This window comes from Morus notabilis, unplaced genomic scaffold, assembly GCF_000414095.1.
Source record: "Morus notabilis unplaced genomic scaffold, ASM41409v2 Scaffold1, whole genome shotgun sequence".
Lineage (NCBI taxonomy): Eukaryota > Viridiplantae > Streptophyta > Magnoliopsida > Rosales > Moraceae > Morus > Morus notabilis.
This window is the reverse complement of record NW_010357566.1, coordinates 46,916-64,148: the sequence shown is the minus strand read 5'-3', so window position 1 is coordinate 64,148 and position 17,233 is coordinate 46,916. Positions and strand designations below refer to the sequence as shown.

Here is a 17,233-nt window from a genome sequence, read left to right as displayed (position 1 = left end):
CCAACAGCTTCACTTTTAAGAAGACAAAATTAGTCAAACACTCTATATTCTCCAAACCTGGGGAAGTTCGTATGTCAGCTTAAATTCCAGACTTATGCCTCTAAACCTACCTATTTTTGGCCAATTTGTTTGTCAAATCGGAAAGCCACCTGATGCAATTATTCTAGAGGGAAATGGCGTGTGCAGGTTGCCATTAGAGCACGTTGTACGGCTTCGAAGCAACTGTTAAAAATCTCCAGACCTCACCTATAAATATCCCTTCCCATTAGCACTCTAACACACCATTTTTACACACGAATTCACCCGCTTTCTTAGCCAAAACTCTGAGTGATGTTCTTTTGAGAGTTAAAGTCTTTTGTGCTAAAGACTTATTGTTATTTGAGCTTCCGTTCTTTAGTCTTGAAGACCTTCAACAAAGTTCTCGAAATTCTGCCCAGATTTTGATTGTTCAACCTGAGAAAATCCTTAGACACTTCATTCAATCCATTTCTACTCATCAATGAAGAACATGCAAAGTTCTTGAGTTTTTTTTTTCCTGAAAAGTCCGAAATCTACCTCCGGGAGTGACCTAGGCCCCTTAGAGCACATTCTCGAAAAGTGCCCGAAAGCCACAAAACTTCATCATATCACCCTTGCTGAAACTTGTTCTTGGAGCGACATGCGTTCTAGTGGAGAAAGCACTTCCCACCCTACCAGAAACACATGAAGTTCGCTCCCGGAGCAACTGTGTTCCGCCGGAGTGAAAACTCGCTACTCTGCAGAAAAGACCTAGAACTTACTCTCAGAGCAACCCATTTTCCTCTGAGATAAGTACCCATCAACTTCACGAAAGTACCCAAAACTTACTCTTGGAACGACATGTGCTCCTCTGGAGTAAGAATTCACTACTTCTTCCAATTACCTTATCCATATCTCTGAGTCACTTCTCCATCAACTGTTCCATTGGTCCTCCCTTCATATTTCGCCGGTGTGGTTTTGTTGACTTTGATTACCGTCCTCCTAGGCTAGCGAATGAGTGTTTTAGTAATTTAGCAACAAAGTGGGCCATAGAATATGCTTTCTTGGGCTTACTTTGGGCCTAGCCGATCCTCACATCTTCGTTGGAGGTCCTACCGTTTAATCTTCTTTGAGGACACGATGTGCTCCATCCACATCAACACCTATGAATTAGATACCTGCATTTGTATGTTGGGAATGGTGTCTTAGAAGTATGAGATGTAATAAGATATTTATTATTAGTTTAATAAAAGAGTATATTCATTATTTTATGTGCATATATTATTGAATATTTTATGAATATCACTGAAAATTTCATGATTATTTATGTGACCTTAAATATTGTATATAAGTGTTATATGCGAGAGGATGATATTTAAGGATAATAATCAAAACGATGTTCCTAATGAATTTAATTAAAGTTCAGAATCGTTAATTAAAACATTACTAATACATGTTATTCATATTCAGAATGGAACAGTGTTATTCACACTATTAAAATGGAGTGATATTGAATGAGTGTATTACACATAATGAGATTATGTGAAATAAGAACATAGACACAATATGAATTTTTGATAATTTTCGTTAAGTATAGAAATTCTAATTAAGTCTACCGATGGTCATATATAGAATGATCTTAATCCTGAGTTATTAGCAGACTTCTATTTATGAATTTATGTCTTTTAATTTACTCGGTACAAATTCTGAGATCCTAAATCCTATTCCTTATATTTTGGAGACATGATGAAGTGAGATGCCAAGAATGTTATTATACAAGATGGAATACATTCTTTCTTGAGAAAGAAGTAGATAAATAATTCTCTTGAGGGTTGATTCGGTACTTGAACTAGTAGGTGCTTCGATTCATGAATTTATTTTTCTGAATCACTGTCCATTAGAGAATCAATGATACTCAAGGATAAAGATGTAATTAGAGAGATTAATGGATTTCACTTAGCTTTAAGTATGAGTTAGTTATGGAGGATTGATCTACATGTAATGACTATATTAAATGAACACTTCACAGTTTAGAAGTAATTTATGTCTATAATTACGAGAGTAGCAATTCCAAGTTGATAGTGGAGTAACTTTTGAAATTAATAGAATTAATTAGTTAATTAAAGAGTTTAATTAATTATTAATTTTATTAGAGCTCAGAATTATAGGTCTATGAGTCCACGCGTCGTCCTTGTAATCCTACAAGACATTAAAGGTAAAATGGAAATATTAGAATTATAGAATTCTAAAATAAAACACTCAAGAATAATTAATTGAGAATTAATTATAAATTAAATAATGTGATTATTTAAATTTAAATTTGAATTTTGAAACACACATGTGACGGTGTTCACATAGTGTGAACGCTCAGCACAATGTGAATCCCTCTGGAATTTAATTGCTTGCTCTCCAAATTATCCAATTGACTTATTTGACAGGTTGTCCAATTTGAAATTCAAATTGATTTAAGTTTAACTTAAATTAGAATTTGAATTTGAGTTAAAATTGGACTGCATGATAAATGTAGAATTTTGCCCAATTCCCTAGCTACAATTGCACCTACCACAAGGATGAATCTCCCTATAGTGGTCGGCCAACATATGGATAAGGGAGAGTGGATTTTGTTTCAAAATTAAATTAGAAGTGAAAGATAATTATCAAGTTTTATCTTGGAGATACAAATTAGACTTCTTCTCGGAGTCTGACTACTACTCTATAAATAAGAGATTGTAGAAAATTAGAGAATAATTTTTGCTCTCTTCTTGCATAGGTGGCCGAATTATAGAGTGTGTGGAAAGGAAAAATTTTCTCCTAAATTTCACGTCGTGCACATGTTGATATTCATGAAAAACTTGAGTGTTTATTTGCTAATCCTGTTTTGTTTCAGGTGTGTCCATACACATGTCTTTGTAGATTTAAGGAATATAGGAGAAAGATTCAGGTGTTCTAAACTAGCTTGGAGCAAGGAATGTTCGTTGTCAAAGAACTCAAGTTATCGATCTAATCGTTTGCTAGGTAAATGATTTAATTTGATTAATTTATTCGTGTATAAATTAATGTAATCTATAAAATATTTTAAAATTTTATGAAAATTTTTGTTATACATAATCCGTTAAATACACGCTTTTCCAATTGAAATTGTTTCAGAATCTAATAGTGTATACCTTAGATACATCGTACTCGCCGACTATACCGGACCCCAACAATAGCATATCGTTCGGATCTTCCAAACAAAAGGGTCACTAGTAATGTTAGGCTCAAACATGTTGAGTCATTTTAGTGCTTTCAAGAACAAATCATGAATCCTGATGATTATAAGATGCCCTTCAATAAACTCTAGTGTAAGTTAACATAGTACATAAAAAGGGTATAAAGGTCTGGACCGGTGTGGAGGATGTTGTTGTTGTAAAGGGGCGACACTTGGATAGTTAAGCAGAAGAAGAAGACAACAAGAAATAAAGTATTGACTTTGCTCAATTTTAATTTGATAGTAATCTGAAGTAAGGAAAATGAAAAAGAAAAAAATTATTATGCGAGTTATTTTTTAAAGGCCTCTCAACATGCCCGATTGAGTGAAAAAGTTCATTTGGAGCTAGTTGACTCGAACTATATATTAAATCTCATTTTGGTACTTAATTTTTAAAACGTCTTATAATGAGTATCTAATCCATAAAATTATCTCAAATTAAGTCTTCCATCCATCTGATTATTAAAATCTTAACAAAAAATGGTACATAAGGACCAACGTGAGGTTTAATAGAGGTTAATTATATAATTTTACATGTGAGGGCACGATGTTTGAGCCTTTATGGTCATGTTTGGAATTAATATCGTTTTTATTTTTCACGTTTTTTGAGAAAGAAAAAATGAAAACGTTTTTAAAACGATGTTTGGCGTAATAAAGATAAAAAACAGAAATGAAAATAATTTTTTAATTTAGTATAAAATAAGAAAGAAATGAAAAACGACTTTTAGTCGTTTTTTATTTTTTATTTTTGTTTTCTCCTCTCTCGAGTAGAGGAGACAAAGAGAGACATTAATGATTTTTTTTTTACACTGAAAATAATCTCTTGATAAAACTACTAAACGCATTTTAAGAAATAATTTCTGTCTAACATTGAAAATGTTTTTATTTTTATTTTTATTCAAAAAATAAAATTATTTTAGAACGTATTTTAAACGCGCCTTATATATTTATTTTAATTTAAATTTTTTTTACCATAATATTTTTTCCCATAACAATATAAATAAAATTAATTAATTTTTTTTAAAAAAATTTCTGTGAACCAAAACTAAAAGAAAAGGTAGTATATTTTTTATATATTTTAACAGGAGGGTTAATTTGAGATAACTTGAGATGCCCTAAAAGTTAGGGCCCAAAATGATTTAAAAAAAAAAAAAAAAAAAGAAACGAGGAAAGGCAAAAGTGTCAGACGCTGTATTTCTTTCTTGAGAGAAAAGAAAGTCTCTTGCTTCGCTCCCTCTATTTGTAGCTCATTAACCTTCAGTGTTTGGCATCCGAGAAAGTTTTACTCAGAAGCGAAGTAGAAGCTGAAGAAGAACAATCAATTTGAAGAAGAAATTAAAGAAGAAAGATGAGCAGCATAGGAACTGGTTACGATCTTTCCGTCACCACATTCTCCCCCGATGGCCGCGTCTTCCAGATCGAATACGCCGCCAAAGCCGTCGACAACAGCGGGTACTCCTCTTTCTCTTTTTGTTTGGTTCCCCAGAAAATATCGAGGAAAAAGTAGCGTTTTAGTGTCCGATTTGGGACTTAGGGCTAGAGACAACCCCATCGATTTTTCCCTTCTTAAAAATGTGAAACTCTTGTTTTGCAGAACTGTTATCGGGATCAAATGCAAAGATGGCGTCGTTATGGTATAATAATCTCTCTGTGACCAAAGAGTATGAAAATCTCTGCAATATATATACGCATTTGGGTAATTTCTGATTTTTGAAATTTAGGGCGTGGAGAAGCTTGTCGCGTCAAAAATGATGTTGTCTGGCTCCAACAGAAGAATTCATTCCGTTCATCGACACTCGGGGATGGTACTTGTTTCTTCTTTACTTTCATTTCACTTCATATTGAAGCATTTCTCTGCGGATTTATTGTTGACCTAGGTTACAGATCCATAAATGAAAAAGGGAATTGTTGAAATTTTGGCATCTAGTTTGGGGTTTGTTTTCCAGTTATTTTTATGTGTATAAAATTTACTAATCACCTTCTAAAGGTATTTCCCTCGAGATAGGGAGCATATTGTTATGTCCACCATTTGTTTTAACTCTTGGAAAATACAAACTAAGAAATGGGAATGATATAAACTTTTTTGTCTTTGACTTTTAAGCCTTAAATATTGACTATGAAGCATTTCCTAATTTTTTATAATTGCAGGCTGTTGCAGGCTTAGCAGCAGATGGGAGGCAAATTGTCGCCCGGGCCAAGTCTGAAGCTACCAACTATGAAAGGTTTGTTCTGGTCTCCGGAATTTCCTAATTTTATCTTATTTTCTCAGTGAATGAGTTCTCTATACTTTTCTTTTCTTTTCTTTTTTTTTTTTTTTTTTTTTTTTCATTTTTTTTTTTTTTTTTTTTTTTTTTTTTTTTTTTTTTTTTTTTGCATACAATACTTATATAAGTGGTTTTCTAAACTGTTGTTCCTGTTAAGCTCTTATGTATGCACTCTCAGTTTCTATCTTTCTGTTGTCTTTCGCGGAGGCACAAATAAGAGAAAGAAAGCTCAAATGAGTGAACATGTATACTTGCGGGAGTGGAATGGAGCCCTTTTTCCATTCTAGCGTACTGCAGTTGGCATAAAAATTTGGAAAGTGGAATTTTTGCTGAAGGAAAAGAAGAAAAGGAACGTTTCAATGAAGAATTATGAGATTGTTTTTTAGACTGTTGAAATACAGTCATCTGAGATTGATAGTTTATATTTTTCTATCTGTAGTTATGGTGCATTCACCTTTTAGTTTTTTGTTCTTTTAAAATCAAAATATCAATTGCTATGTGATTCGCTCATGAATTTACCTAAACGTGGTCAATGGAAAACATTCAGATTTTCATATAATTCTTGCTGCCATATTTTAGAGTTTTATGTTTTCATATCATTTTACACGGTTGCTTGTGTTGTGTCTGTCTGCAGCGTGTATGGTGAAGCAATTCCTGTTAAGGAACTTGCAGATCGGGTTGGTAGCTATGTACATCTCTGTACACTATACTGGTGGCTCAGGTTGGTTGAAAAATTGATAGTTCATGGAAAGATCATTTCTCAGTTCAAGTTTCTTTTCACCATTTATTCACTAAGAAACTTATTTATCATGCTGCAGACCTTTTGGATGTGGAGTAATCCTTGGGGGTTATGACAGGGAGGGACCACAATTGTACATGGTTGAACCATCTGGGGTTTCTTATGTGAGTAGTTGTGTTGTTGTCTGTTTATTTTTGTTTTTATTGGTGTCTTATGCTATGACTATTATTTAGCAATCAGTCCTCTTCTCTTTTCATCCTTGTTTTAATGTTCTCTGAGTTATCTTGTACTGATTTGGGTTTTGGGATATCTTCTAGAGGTACTTTGGTGCTGCAATTGGGAAGGGCAGGCAAGCTGCTAAAACGTAAGTTTGAAGTATTCAATTGTTTTCAGCTAGAGTTTTGCTAGTATATGTTTTCCACCCGTTTCAAGAAAGTATTTTCTAATGCCGTCAATTTGGGCATAGCTTATTAACATTCTGTTCTACTCCCTTTTGGAAGCATATGCATCGTAGTTTGTTCATTTCGGAGCTTTCTTGATTGGGTACCCAATTTCATGCTTTTCGAGAAAGTTGGTGTAGTGGCTTGTTGCTTTGATTTGGGCCATGGTAGGATCCTTACAATTTCTAGAACAATAGTGAACAAATGACTGAATCTTTATTGAATTGATTGCAAGAAAACCCTAACAATGGTGGTATTCGAGAGACCACCAGCATTCCCTAATCTTGGTTTCCCAATCCCCGAACAAAATCTCAAATTCATAGACAAAACAGACACAAGCCCTTCATGAGCTACTAGCCCCCTTATTTATACTGATTCCTACTAACTCCACCAGCCCACTAACTAAACTAATCCCAAGTTATTAATGGGTCCCAACATTACCCTCGCCCCAAAGAAACACCTTGTTCTCAAGTGTTAAGTCATAGAAGCCGAGTGACTCCACTTCCTATCTCGATGAGCTTGGATCTAGGAACGTCAAACGGAGCAGCTGACTTTATTAACTCAATGGTTTGCACAATTCTTGCTTCAAATTTCTTGTCAACTTCTTTATTTTTCCAACTTCATACTTCTGGTGAGAGAACCACCGTGAAATCAACTAAATCAAGAAGCCCATCCACAAATTCAACAATGTCACAATGCAAGAGCTTGCTGATCATCTTAAACTAATTGTGTATAACAGACACTTTCCCCTCAAAAGCTTTATCTTGCTCACTGTTTTTCAGATCACAAGCAATGGAGGTGCCTTGCAGATGTAAATTCTCAATTCCATTGTCAAGAACCCCATCAATGCCACTGACTTGACCAAGGTCATCTTCTAAAATACAAGAATGTTCATCACCTCCTTTAACTTCTTTCTCTGGTGCATCTATTGAAGGCTTAGGAACATCCTTAGAGAATTTTGATATTGTTAGCATCTTGTTCCACATATCTTAAAGCCCCTCATTCTTGGCATCAGTTTGAAAATCATCTTCATTCTCCATCCTCCTTCCCAACGAGATTCGTTGAAAGAAACTCTATGTACATTTGATTTAGAAAACCTGTTGTTTGAGCTGAAAGCAACCCAATTGAACTTCCTACTCCTTGCTCTTTACTCACTTTCAACTTGGTAATGGCATGTCTCTCTAAAACCGAACTTGAAATCTCTCTACAAAGGTTTGGCAAGTACCTCAATTTGTTGTTCGGGATCAGCCATGGAATCCGCTTGCTCTTTCGCCAAGAAATTCCGATGATTGGTCTCTTCTTGCGTTGATTGGAACCGTTGTAGCAATTGAGCCTTCAATTCATCCCAACTGCAGAACGGCCGACGACCATCCTGCCATTGATACCAAGCCAATGGCTCAACCTCCATAGCCTCTTCCACAGCCCAGATATTTTCTCTTTCAGTCAACCTATACAACAAACTAACGTTCAGTCCCACCTTTCCCGTTCCTTGTTTGAAAAACTAGGCCTCCTACCCAACTTGATGATGAAACTCTATTTACCTTACCCAAATCAGATCGAAAAACCGTAGGATCAGCCCCCAAATCTCATCGTGAATCTCCAAATTTTGAGGACCCGCCCCAAATGTTGCTTGAATTTCGAGATAGAGCTCCAATAACGCTAAAATTAGCCTCAATCTTGCAGGAAGTGCGACGTTCAGCCGCCACAGCTCTGAAATTGGCTCGGGAGATGCCAGAACTCCAAGACCCACCCCTAATCTCATTGGAATCAGCCCGAACCATGATGGAATTGCGAGACCCAGCCCTCATCTTGCCAGGAGCAGCCTAAATCTCGCCGAAATCTTGCCCAATTATAGTGGAATCGCGTGACCCAATTTTAATTCGTTTGGAATTAGCTTCAAACGCACTGAAATCACGGACCCAGTCCAAAATCGGCCGGAATTGTACCCACCCATGACACAATCATGTGACTAGGTCCAAACCAGATCGAAATCTCTGAACACAGCTCGATCGCCTCATATCTGGTCCACCTACCACCAGATTGCGAAAAAATCGTTCAAGGTTTCAACGACCATGCGCGATAACTATCTTAGTCGCGTTCCCTCCGACTCTAGCAGTGCTTGCCGGCTTTGATTCTACCTTGCCTCTTCCACGGACTTCGTTAGCTGATCGAATCTCGCCCCCAACGACTCCATACGCTCTCCCTTCTTTTTCCAAACAGGTTTTGATAATATATATATATATATATATATCTTTTTAAAATAGGTTTGGATAATGATACCGAGATCATGCTTTGATACTAATTGATAGGATCCTAGCAATGTCTAGCAGAATAGGGCCATGTTTGATAGCTTGTATCGTATTGTATTGTATGAGGTGTTTTGTATTGTGTTGTATTGTCATTATACAATACGGTGTTTGGTCTCATGATGTATTGTACATGGGATCAGAATGTAAAATTTTAGGGTTGAAATGTAAAATTTTCAAAAAAAAATTTTCTCAAAAGTTTTGGGGTAAAAAACTGCAATTTCATAAAAAATTAAGGGGTCAAAATGTAATTTTGTAAAAATTTTGGGTTAAAATGTACTTTTGTAAAATTAATGGGTCAAAATTTGATTTTATATAAAATTTTGGGGTCAAAATGAAATTTTGTAATTATTGAGGGGTCAAATGTAATTTTTAGAAAATATAAATTTGAATTATGCCCCCACAATTTTTAAATAATTATAGGCTCCTACCCGACCTCGACCCCGACATAAATCATGGATTGGCTATAAAATAATACGATACAATATGTAAAAAATGAGCCGTATTAAATAATACGACATAGACCATATTAATTTACCTTTCATATTAGTTTATACAATATGACGGTCACACCAAACATTGTATTAATGTGTTATTATATAATACGGGGCTCTAATACAGTCGAACAAACATGCCCTTAATGTATTTTAAAATAGTACAAGAAAACCTAACTATGGTGGTATTCAAGAGACCATGAGCTTTCCCTAATATTGGTTTCCCAAGCCCTGAATTCCCTTCATGACCTACTAACCCCCTTATTTATCCTAAGAGTGTTATATATGCACCCCAAGAATTTATTAATACCCCCGCCAATTAATAATCTTCTAATTAAAATTTGAAAAATTTGTTCCTTTATAGATATAAATTTCATTATACTTAATTAACCATCTCATACCTCCACTTATAATTTTAATCTTGATTTGAGTACAAAATAATATAATATCTTTCAATTATTAATATTATATTTTCTTTTTAAAAATCTTGCAATTCCATTTACCTTTTATCAAAACACAAAAAAAAAAAAAAAATCCATTTACCTTTATTTATTAACTATCTTCGTCTTATCTCTTCCTCCTCCTTTGAAAACCACAATTTCCATCTGCAACAACGGCTTTCACCAAGCGTATGTCTTACTTTAACCCAAATTGAAAGAAATCCATATGTAATTGTGCATATTGTGAATTGATATCTGTTTAACATTTGTTCTTCAAGAGACTTTTTTTTTTCCTTCTCAATCTCAACCTCCATTTAAATTGTCAAAGAATTCGATGGAGAAAATTTTAGGGTTTATGAAGATGAAATTAGCTTTAACTAGAAATGTGGGAGTACTCCTTCATTCCATTAAATATTACTTTCTAATTATAGTTAATGTAGGTGCATACTCATTTATTTCTTTGGAAAAATTATAATTTCCATTTATAGTTAATGTGGGGATATATTAATGGGTTTTAATGTAATATTAGTACAGGGTAAAATTGTAATAAACATAAATTATAAATTAGTGGGGGTATTACTGAATTTCTGGAGTGCAAATACAATGACTCTTATACTAATTCCTTACTAACTCTACCAGCCCACTAACTAAACTAATCCCAAGTTATTGAGGGGTCCTAATAGGCCACTTACTGATTTTGATCTTCATTAATGTAGAATTACAAGAGAAAGGGGAAAAAGGAAAAAAAATCTTAGAGTATTTTATACATACGAGGATGTTAAGATAAGAATACTTCTGTGAACGATATTTTTTCCCCCTGTCAGATGAAGAGAGAGGACAAAAGGAAGCAAAACTTTTTTTTTTATTATCTCGATAATTATGTTTAATGTGGGGGTACACATATCTTGGTTGTTCAAAAGAAATTAGTTTTTTAATTTATTAGCTGATGGCTCTAAGACTCTAGAATTTCCACCTCTTGCAATGTATCCTTCTATATAATTCCCCAATAGTCTCTTGGTTTTCTGTACCAGATCCTACTGAAAAGTAGCTACCTTTTCTCAAGAATTCATGCCGCTTTTGTTTTGTTACATTTTCTCTTTGCTTTGCTTCATTTTTGTGTTTGTGTTTGTTTTTCTTTTTTCGTTTTTGTTTTTGTTTTTTGTTTGGTTGAACCAATCAGGAAGAGATACTTGTGTATGCTAAAAGTCGGGGTCAAATGTTGCCATCATGTATGTCTGATTTCAGATCTGCTATATTTTTATAACATCTATTTGATACGTATTGATCTAGGCACGACAGATGAGGATACTTGTATGCATAGGGTTATGTGGTGTGCTCTGATGGCTGGTCTGGAGTTTGGATCTTGAGCATTTCACTGCCATAAAAGATTTTTGTTATTTCTTGTATGAATCAAATGAAGAGGATAGCAATAGAATGATAACAGTTTGGCTGCAGATAGGTTCTGAAGCCTTTTGGTATTGTTCCATGGCAGTGGATGCAACTGGTGATAGTACGACAAAAGTGTGGAAATTGAAAGAGACATTTGCCCCACTTTCAATTAATATTCTGTTCTTGAGTCTGAAAAATCTATAGGCCCAACATAGTGCATAATACTAATTTCTGCGGAAGAATTATGTTAAATTCCAGAGCTGCCCTTGCATGTAAGAACATCTTAAAGTATCAAATTAAGATTTTGCTTTTAAAATTGATTGAATTTGGTACAGCATGTGTTTTGTACATTCATACTAGACATGCTTCATTTAACTTGACTTGTGGGAACTAGTGTTTTTAGTTATATCCTCCTAGTGTCAAATCTGCATGGCGTTTAGATTCTTCGTTGTCAACATGCAAATACATCTTGCCAAGAGGATATATGTAGCAGTAAGCAAATGTGAAGACTGAAGCTGAGCACAATTTCCAGAAGGGTGCTAGATGTCTTGACATTGTCATTTCCCAGCCGTTTTTTTTTTTTTTTTATATGAATAGAGTTCATAATTAGGAACTTATAGTGTGATTTGTTTACCGTTACCTTATCTGTAATACTGAATAGATGTATGTTCTGCAAAGTGCTTTTGTTTTATGCTGGAAAGTGCGAACTCATTTATATGCTTGCAGAATCATTTTTTTCTTAATTTGTGAAGAGTGCATGCTTATCGAAGTTTGTGCGTTGTCTTGAATCCTATGTTGTGTCATCATTTAACTATTTTTATTCTTTTTGTTAGGATTCTAGTCACTACTGCTGAATTTAGCTAACAAAAGTTGACTGAAAAGTGGCAATGGCCTTCTTTATTGAATTCAAATTACTCCAATAACATCAAGAGCTTCATCATAGCTCTGAAGATAGTGAAAACGAAGGAAGAATACCAGAAATGCAAGAATACAGGAAAGAAAGATGAAGAGGGATTTTCGAGGAATCCCACAACCTCCCAGTGATCAATTCCAGCACCAAATTCGATACCTCTCCCCTCCCTTGATGCTCCCCATATAACCACCGATCCTCTAACCAATTTCGCGCACCTCCCCCATATGGGCCCTTCGTGCTTGCCACGCTCCCTTCCTGATCCATCTCATTTGGGCCTGGGCCCATCTCATTTCCTCTCTTGGCCCTCCTAACATAAACCTTCTGTACCGGAGGTCTAACACTTTTCATGGTATTTTATGCTTGAAATCTTGAACTATGTATGTAAAATTTATCTTGGGTCTGCTTCAGCATAAGACAGTTGTATGCATGGCTAAAAACTAAAGGCTGCATTTCATACCACCTTTCACTGCATTTTTATACTCCGAGGTGGGAGCATCTTATTTAACCAAATGTGTATGCCTTGTGATAGTCAGTCTTGTAGTTGTCTTTTAATATCATGTTGTAGACATTTTTATCTTTTGTTTTTTGGTTTACATGTTTTATTTATGTCCTTCGTATTTTTTGTGTCTTGTTTTAATTTAGATTAGATAATTGTAGTTTTCATACACATGTAAAGTGATATTGATTGTGTTCTAAATGTGGATCTGGGGAGTTTATGTATTTTATCTGTTGGCAGAGAAATTGAAAAGTTGAAGCTTTCTGAATTGACTTGCCGGCAAGGTGTCGTTGAAGTTGCCAAGATGTGAGTAGCATTTTTTTTATGAATGTTACTTTATCCTTTGTTTAGTTAACATTATGATGAAATTTTCTAGCTGCTTATTTCTAACGTCGGGAACTAAAAAGTTGGTGGAAAACCCCATAAATTTTGTTAACTTCTATCTTTGCGAAAAAGATGATGCTGATGGGTGAGCTATTGTTATTACATGAATGGTAATATGAACTCCGAAGTCTAATCCTTTTGAAGGTTTTATTTTTATTTTTATTTTTATTTTTATTTTTATTTTTATTTTTTGGCATTGCATGTAAAGACTTGATGTATGGTATTTGTGAGTATTCAGTTTGGCTCTTACACTGTTGAACTTCAATACCTCTTTGCTTTAACCAATGGTAATTCCTAAATGCTTTGGAAAAATCAGAGAAGCTGCAATAACAATAAGGCTCAGGAGTATTAAATTTTCAGATTAGCTACTCTAAGCTTTATCTGTCCTATCCTTTGAAAAAGCAGTTTGCGCCCATCCCCTTACTTTAACATTCGAACATTTGGAAATATTTCATTTATCATCTTGCGTTTACTGTTTTGAGAATCATACCATCAAGGGGACGTAGTAAAAATAACAATTTGTAAGAATGCCTTTCAGTTTCTGTTATCTTTATTATATATGTTGGGCTTGATTGCATGCTAATACTTGCATTTTTAACTAATGCCGAGCAGCATCTATGGAATACATGATGAAGCGAAGGACAAGGACTTTGAATTGGAAATGAGCTGGGTCTGTGATGAATCAAACCGGCAACATAAGAAGGTAATTACTTTTGATTGACATGGGAAGCTCATGATATAGCCAGTTTTATTTTTAATTTCTTTAGAGGTAGTTTAGGACTCTAAAGGATTCATTCTAGCACGCAGTACTCCGAGATTACTAGAAATCCATTAACTTAGCTTGAGATAAAAGGGTTCGGGAAACCATCACTTGTATCATTTGTGACATGCGCTTGGGGAAGAGGTCTAGAATATGCAAAGAGATCCTGACTGTTCATCTCTGTCTATGATATCTGCTACTGTTATCGATTATGTACATTACGCAGGATATTTATAATCGCTTTCTTTGACATATTAAACCAAACATGTTCTCTCGGAACTTGTTTTGTCCATTTTATTTTTAGGGACCCTCAAATCTAACTCTTTGCAGCCCCAATTCGTCAACTTTAATTTTCCAGTCGAGCTTCCAAAATCAACTCTCTTTTGTTTATTGGAAGTTAACATTGTCCCCCATACCCGATTAATAAAAATTGTGCGCGCCATTGGTTTTGCATATGATTTGTGCATTGATCTGACTTGTTGTGATTCATTTTTCTTTTTACCTTTTCTGCAAATTATCTGCCTTTGTGCGCATTGAGAATTTTGTAGTTTTCCAGGTTCCAGAGGAGCTGTTGGAGGAAGCAAAGGCAGCCGCTAAAGCGGCTTTGGAAGAAATGGATGCGGACTAAGTTGTGTCTAGATTAATTCTTCGTAGTATCAGTGAGACTGTTAGAACACATTGAAAGAAGTGTTAACGGGACATGATTGGTAGATTTTCATTGCCAATTGATATTTGCTCTTATAAATTGCCTGTTGAAAAACGTTGAATTCCTCAATCATGTTTAAAGGTGGACCAGAGAGTGCTTTTGATTAATGGAGGAAATCTTGAATTGTGTCAAACTTTATTTTCTGGGCATTTTGTTGTGGTATTCATTCGTATGGTTTCTCTTTTTTTTTTTTTTTTGGAATTACAGAAACTCCTTAACTACCCTTTAGTCTTTCCCCTCTTAAAAAACACCACCTTTTAGAGTGCGTTTTGTTGATACCAGAATTTCTCACACACCAATGGCCCATCGGCGAAGTATTGTCCCCACTTGGGCCCGTCGTGACAGGTGGGGTTTTGTCTCTTCGTAAAAGGCGTCTCGTTGGTAGGAGGGGTTGAACCTGGGGTACTTATACCTTTTCAGGCCCCCGTCTCCAACCGATGTGGGACTCTTGGCATACAACAGTGCCCCCCGAGTCGGGGGATTGGGAAGGCAGGCCGTGGCCAAACTTTCCCACAGACGGCGTCAATTGTTGATACCAGAATTTCTCACACTGATGGCCCACCGGTGAAGTATTGTCCCCACTTGGGCCCGCCATGACGCGTGGGGTTTTGTCCCTTTGTAAAAGGCGCTTCGCTGGTAGGAGGGGTTGAACCTGGGATACTTATACCTTTCCAGGCTCCCGTTTCCAATTGATGTGGGACTCTTGGCATACAACACGTTTGGAATTCGTTTTAAAATGATTTTATTTTTTGTATGAAAATGAAAATGAAAACATTTTACTCATGCATAAATTATTTTTGAAAATACGTTTAGTAGTTTTATCAAGAGATTATTTTCAGTGTAAAAAATTTCATTAATATCTCTCTCAAGAGGAGAAAATGAAAACAAAAAATAAAAAATGATTAAAAGTCATTTTTTATTTCTTTCATTTTACACTAAACTAAAAAATCGTTTTCATTTCCGTTTTTTATTTTTATTGTGTCAAACGCCGTTTTGAAAACGTTTTCATTTTTTTTTCTCAAAAAACGTGAAAAACAAAAACGGGTTTGTGTTAGTAAGGAAGAAAGTTGTTATTTTTATTAGAAAAGTTTTCTAGAGATCATGCTTTGTGTTAGTATGCTATGTGAGCATGTATGGGCATTTTTTTTTTATGTTACAAATCTGTTATTTAAAATGTTGGAAACATGGAAATAAACTAAAAGACACAAACATGTGGTAGACTAACAACAGTCTTGTGGAAAAATGTTATTTCAACTAATTTATGTGAGTTTTAAGTTATGAAGTGATAAAAGGTTGTTATGGCATAAAACTATGGGTTTTAAGCTACTAATTATAGGGAGAAAGAGAAAAATAGGTCAAGACTTGAGATGAATTAAAATTAATAGGTCAATAGTTTACATAAGTTAATAAATAGGTCAAATTACTGTTTATGTTCATAACTTATCTAGTTATGAACCATAACTTGACAAGTTATTGTCCATAATTCACGATTTTTGTCCATAACTTGTCTGGCTATGAATCATAAGTTGACAAGTTTATCCATAACTTATCTGGTTATGAACAATAACTTGACAAGTTATTGTCCATAATTCACGATTTTTGTCCATAACTTGTCTGGCTATGAATCATAAGTTGACAAGTTTGTCCATAACTTATCTGGTTATGAACCATAACTTGACAAGTTATGGTCTATTAATTTCTATAACTAAAAGTTAGCCTATATACTTCCTTAAGCTTTTTATATTGGTCTACTTTATACTATTTCCGCTAATTATATAACTTATTGGAATCTGGAAAGTTTGGACCAGGTCCGAAAGCGTTTAAAAACAAAAAGTGGATGAAAATGCCCCTAAGTGTAGAAAAACGAAAATTTGATGTCCTAGACAGAAGTAGAACTATGGTTAGGCTAATAAAACAAAGTTGTAGATCTAGATTAATAGAGAAATTTTTATATTTTAAGTTTTTTTCTAGATTCTGTCGTTATAAAAAGTTATCGCTTTTAGAAAATGCGTTATACGAGTGTAAAATAGTCCTTACACTTAAAATTAGCCTTAGGACCAATTAACATTTTGGTCCTTGTGTTAAGATGAGTCTGTTGGTGAAGAGACGTCAAAACCGACCCTAAAGGTAAAAACGTCAAAATTTCCGTCTTTTGGAGTAGAATAGTAATTTCTGAGAAATTCAGAATTACTCTCTTTAAAATGATTTTAGAACCTTAGTTAAGCAATAAAAAACTCAATAAGTCGAGAGTAGAATCCTAAGGTCACTTGGATAGCCGTTAGGGACAAAACGGTCATTTGACTGTAAAAGGGTAGAAAGATTAAACGGACACCGAGTTTCAAGCTTTAGCTCAAGGTTCTTGAGGGCAGAAAGTTTAGTATAATAAAGCCCTAGGTTTACGATTTGGAATCGTCAAAACTGCTAGGAATAAAACGATAATTTTTCTAAATGTAAAACTGTCCATCAGGAACCGAGAAACCCAGATCAAGCTAAAAGCCTTAGAAGACCAGAGACGACCATTTGATAGGCCTAATTAAGTGAAGAGGTTCATATGGGCCCAAGTGCCCTAATAAGGGAAATAGTAGAAAATAGGCCAATATGAAAAGCTTAAGAAAGTATATAGGCCAATTTTTAGTTATAGAAATTAAAAGGCCATAA

At 34.8% G+C, this 17,233-nt stretch overlaps 1 protein-coding gene across 1 annotated transcript; it reads left to right on the top strand.

The window, feature by feature from the left end:
• The first annotated feature begins 4,387 nt into the window (after positions 1 to 4,387).
• LOC21396847 (proteasome subunit alpha type-3) lies at positions 4,388 to 14,708 on the top strand. The gene is made up of 10 exons (XM_010090173.2): positions 4,388 to 4,696; positions 4,839 to 4,878; positions 4,966 to 5,049; positions 5,393 to 5,466; positions 6,143 to 6,229; positions 6,327 to 6,411; positions 6,565 to 6,611; positions 12,966 to 13,031; positions 13,722 to 13,812; positions 14,426 to 14,708. Exons 1-10 carry the CDS (start codon positions 4,593 to 4,595, stop codon positions 14,495 to 14,497), a joined length of 750 nt encoding a protein of 249 aa, XP_010088475.1. The 5' UTR covers positions 4,388 to 4,592; the 3' UTR covers positions 14,498 to 14,708.
• The last annotated feature ends 2,525 nt before the right edge of the window (positions 14,709 to 17,233 follow it).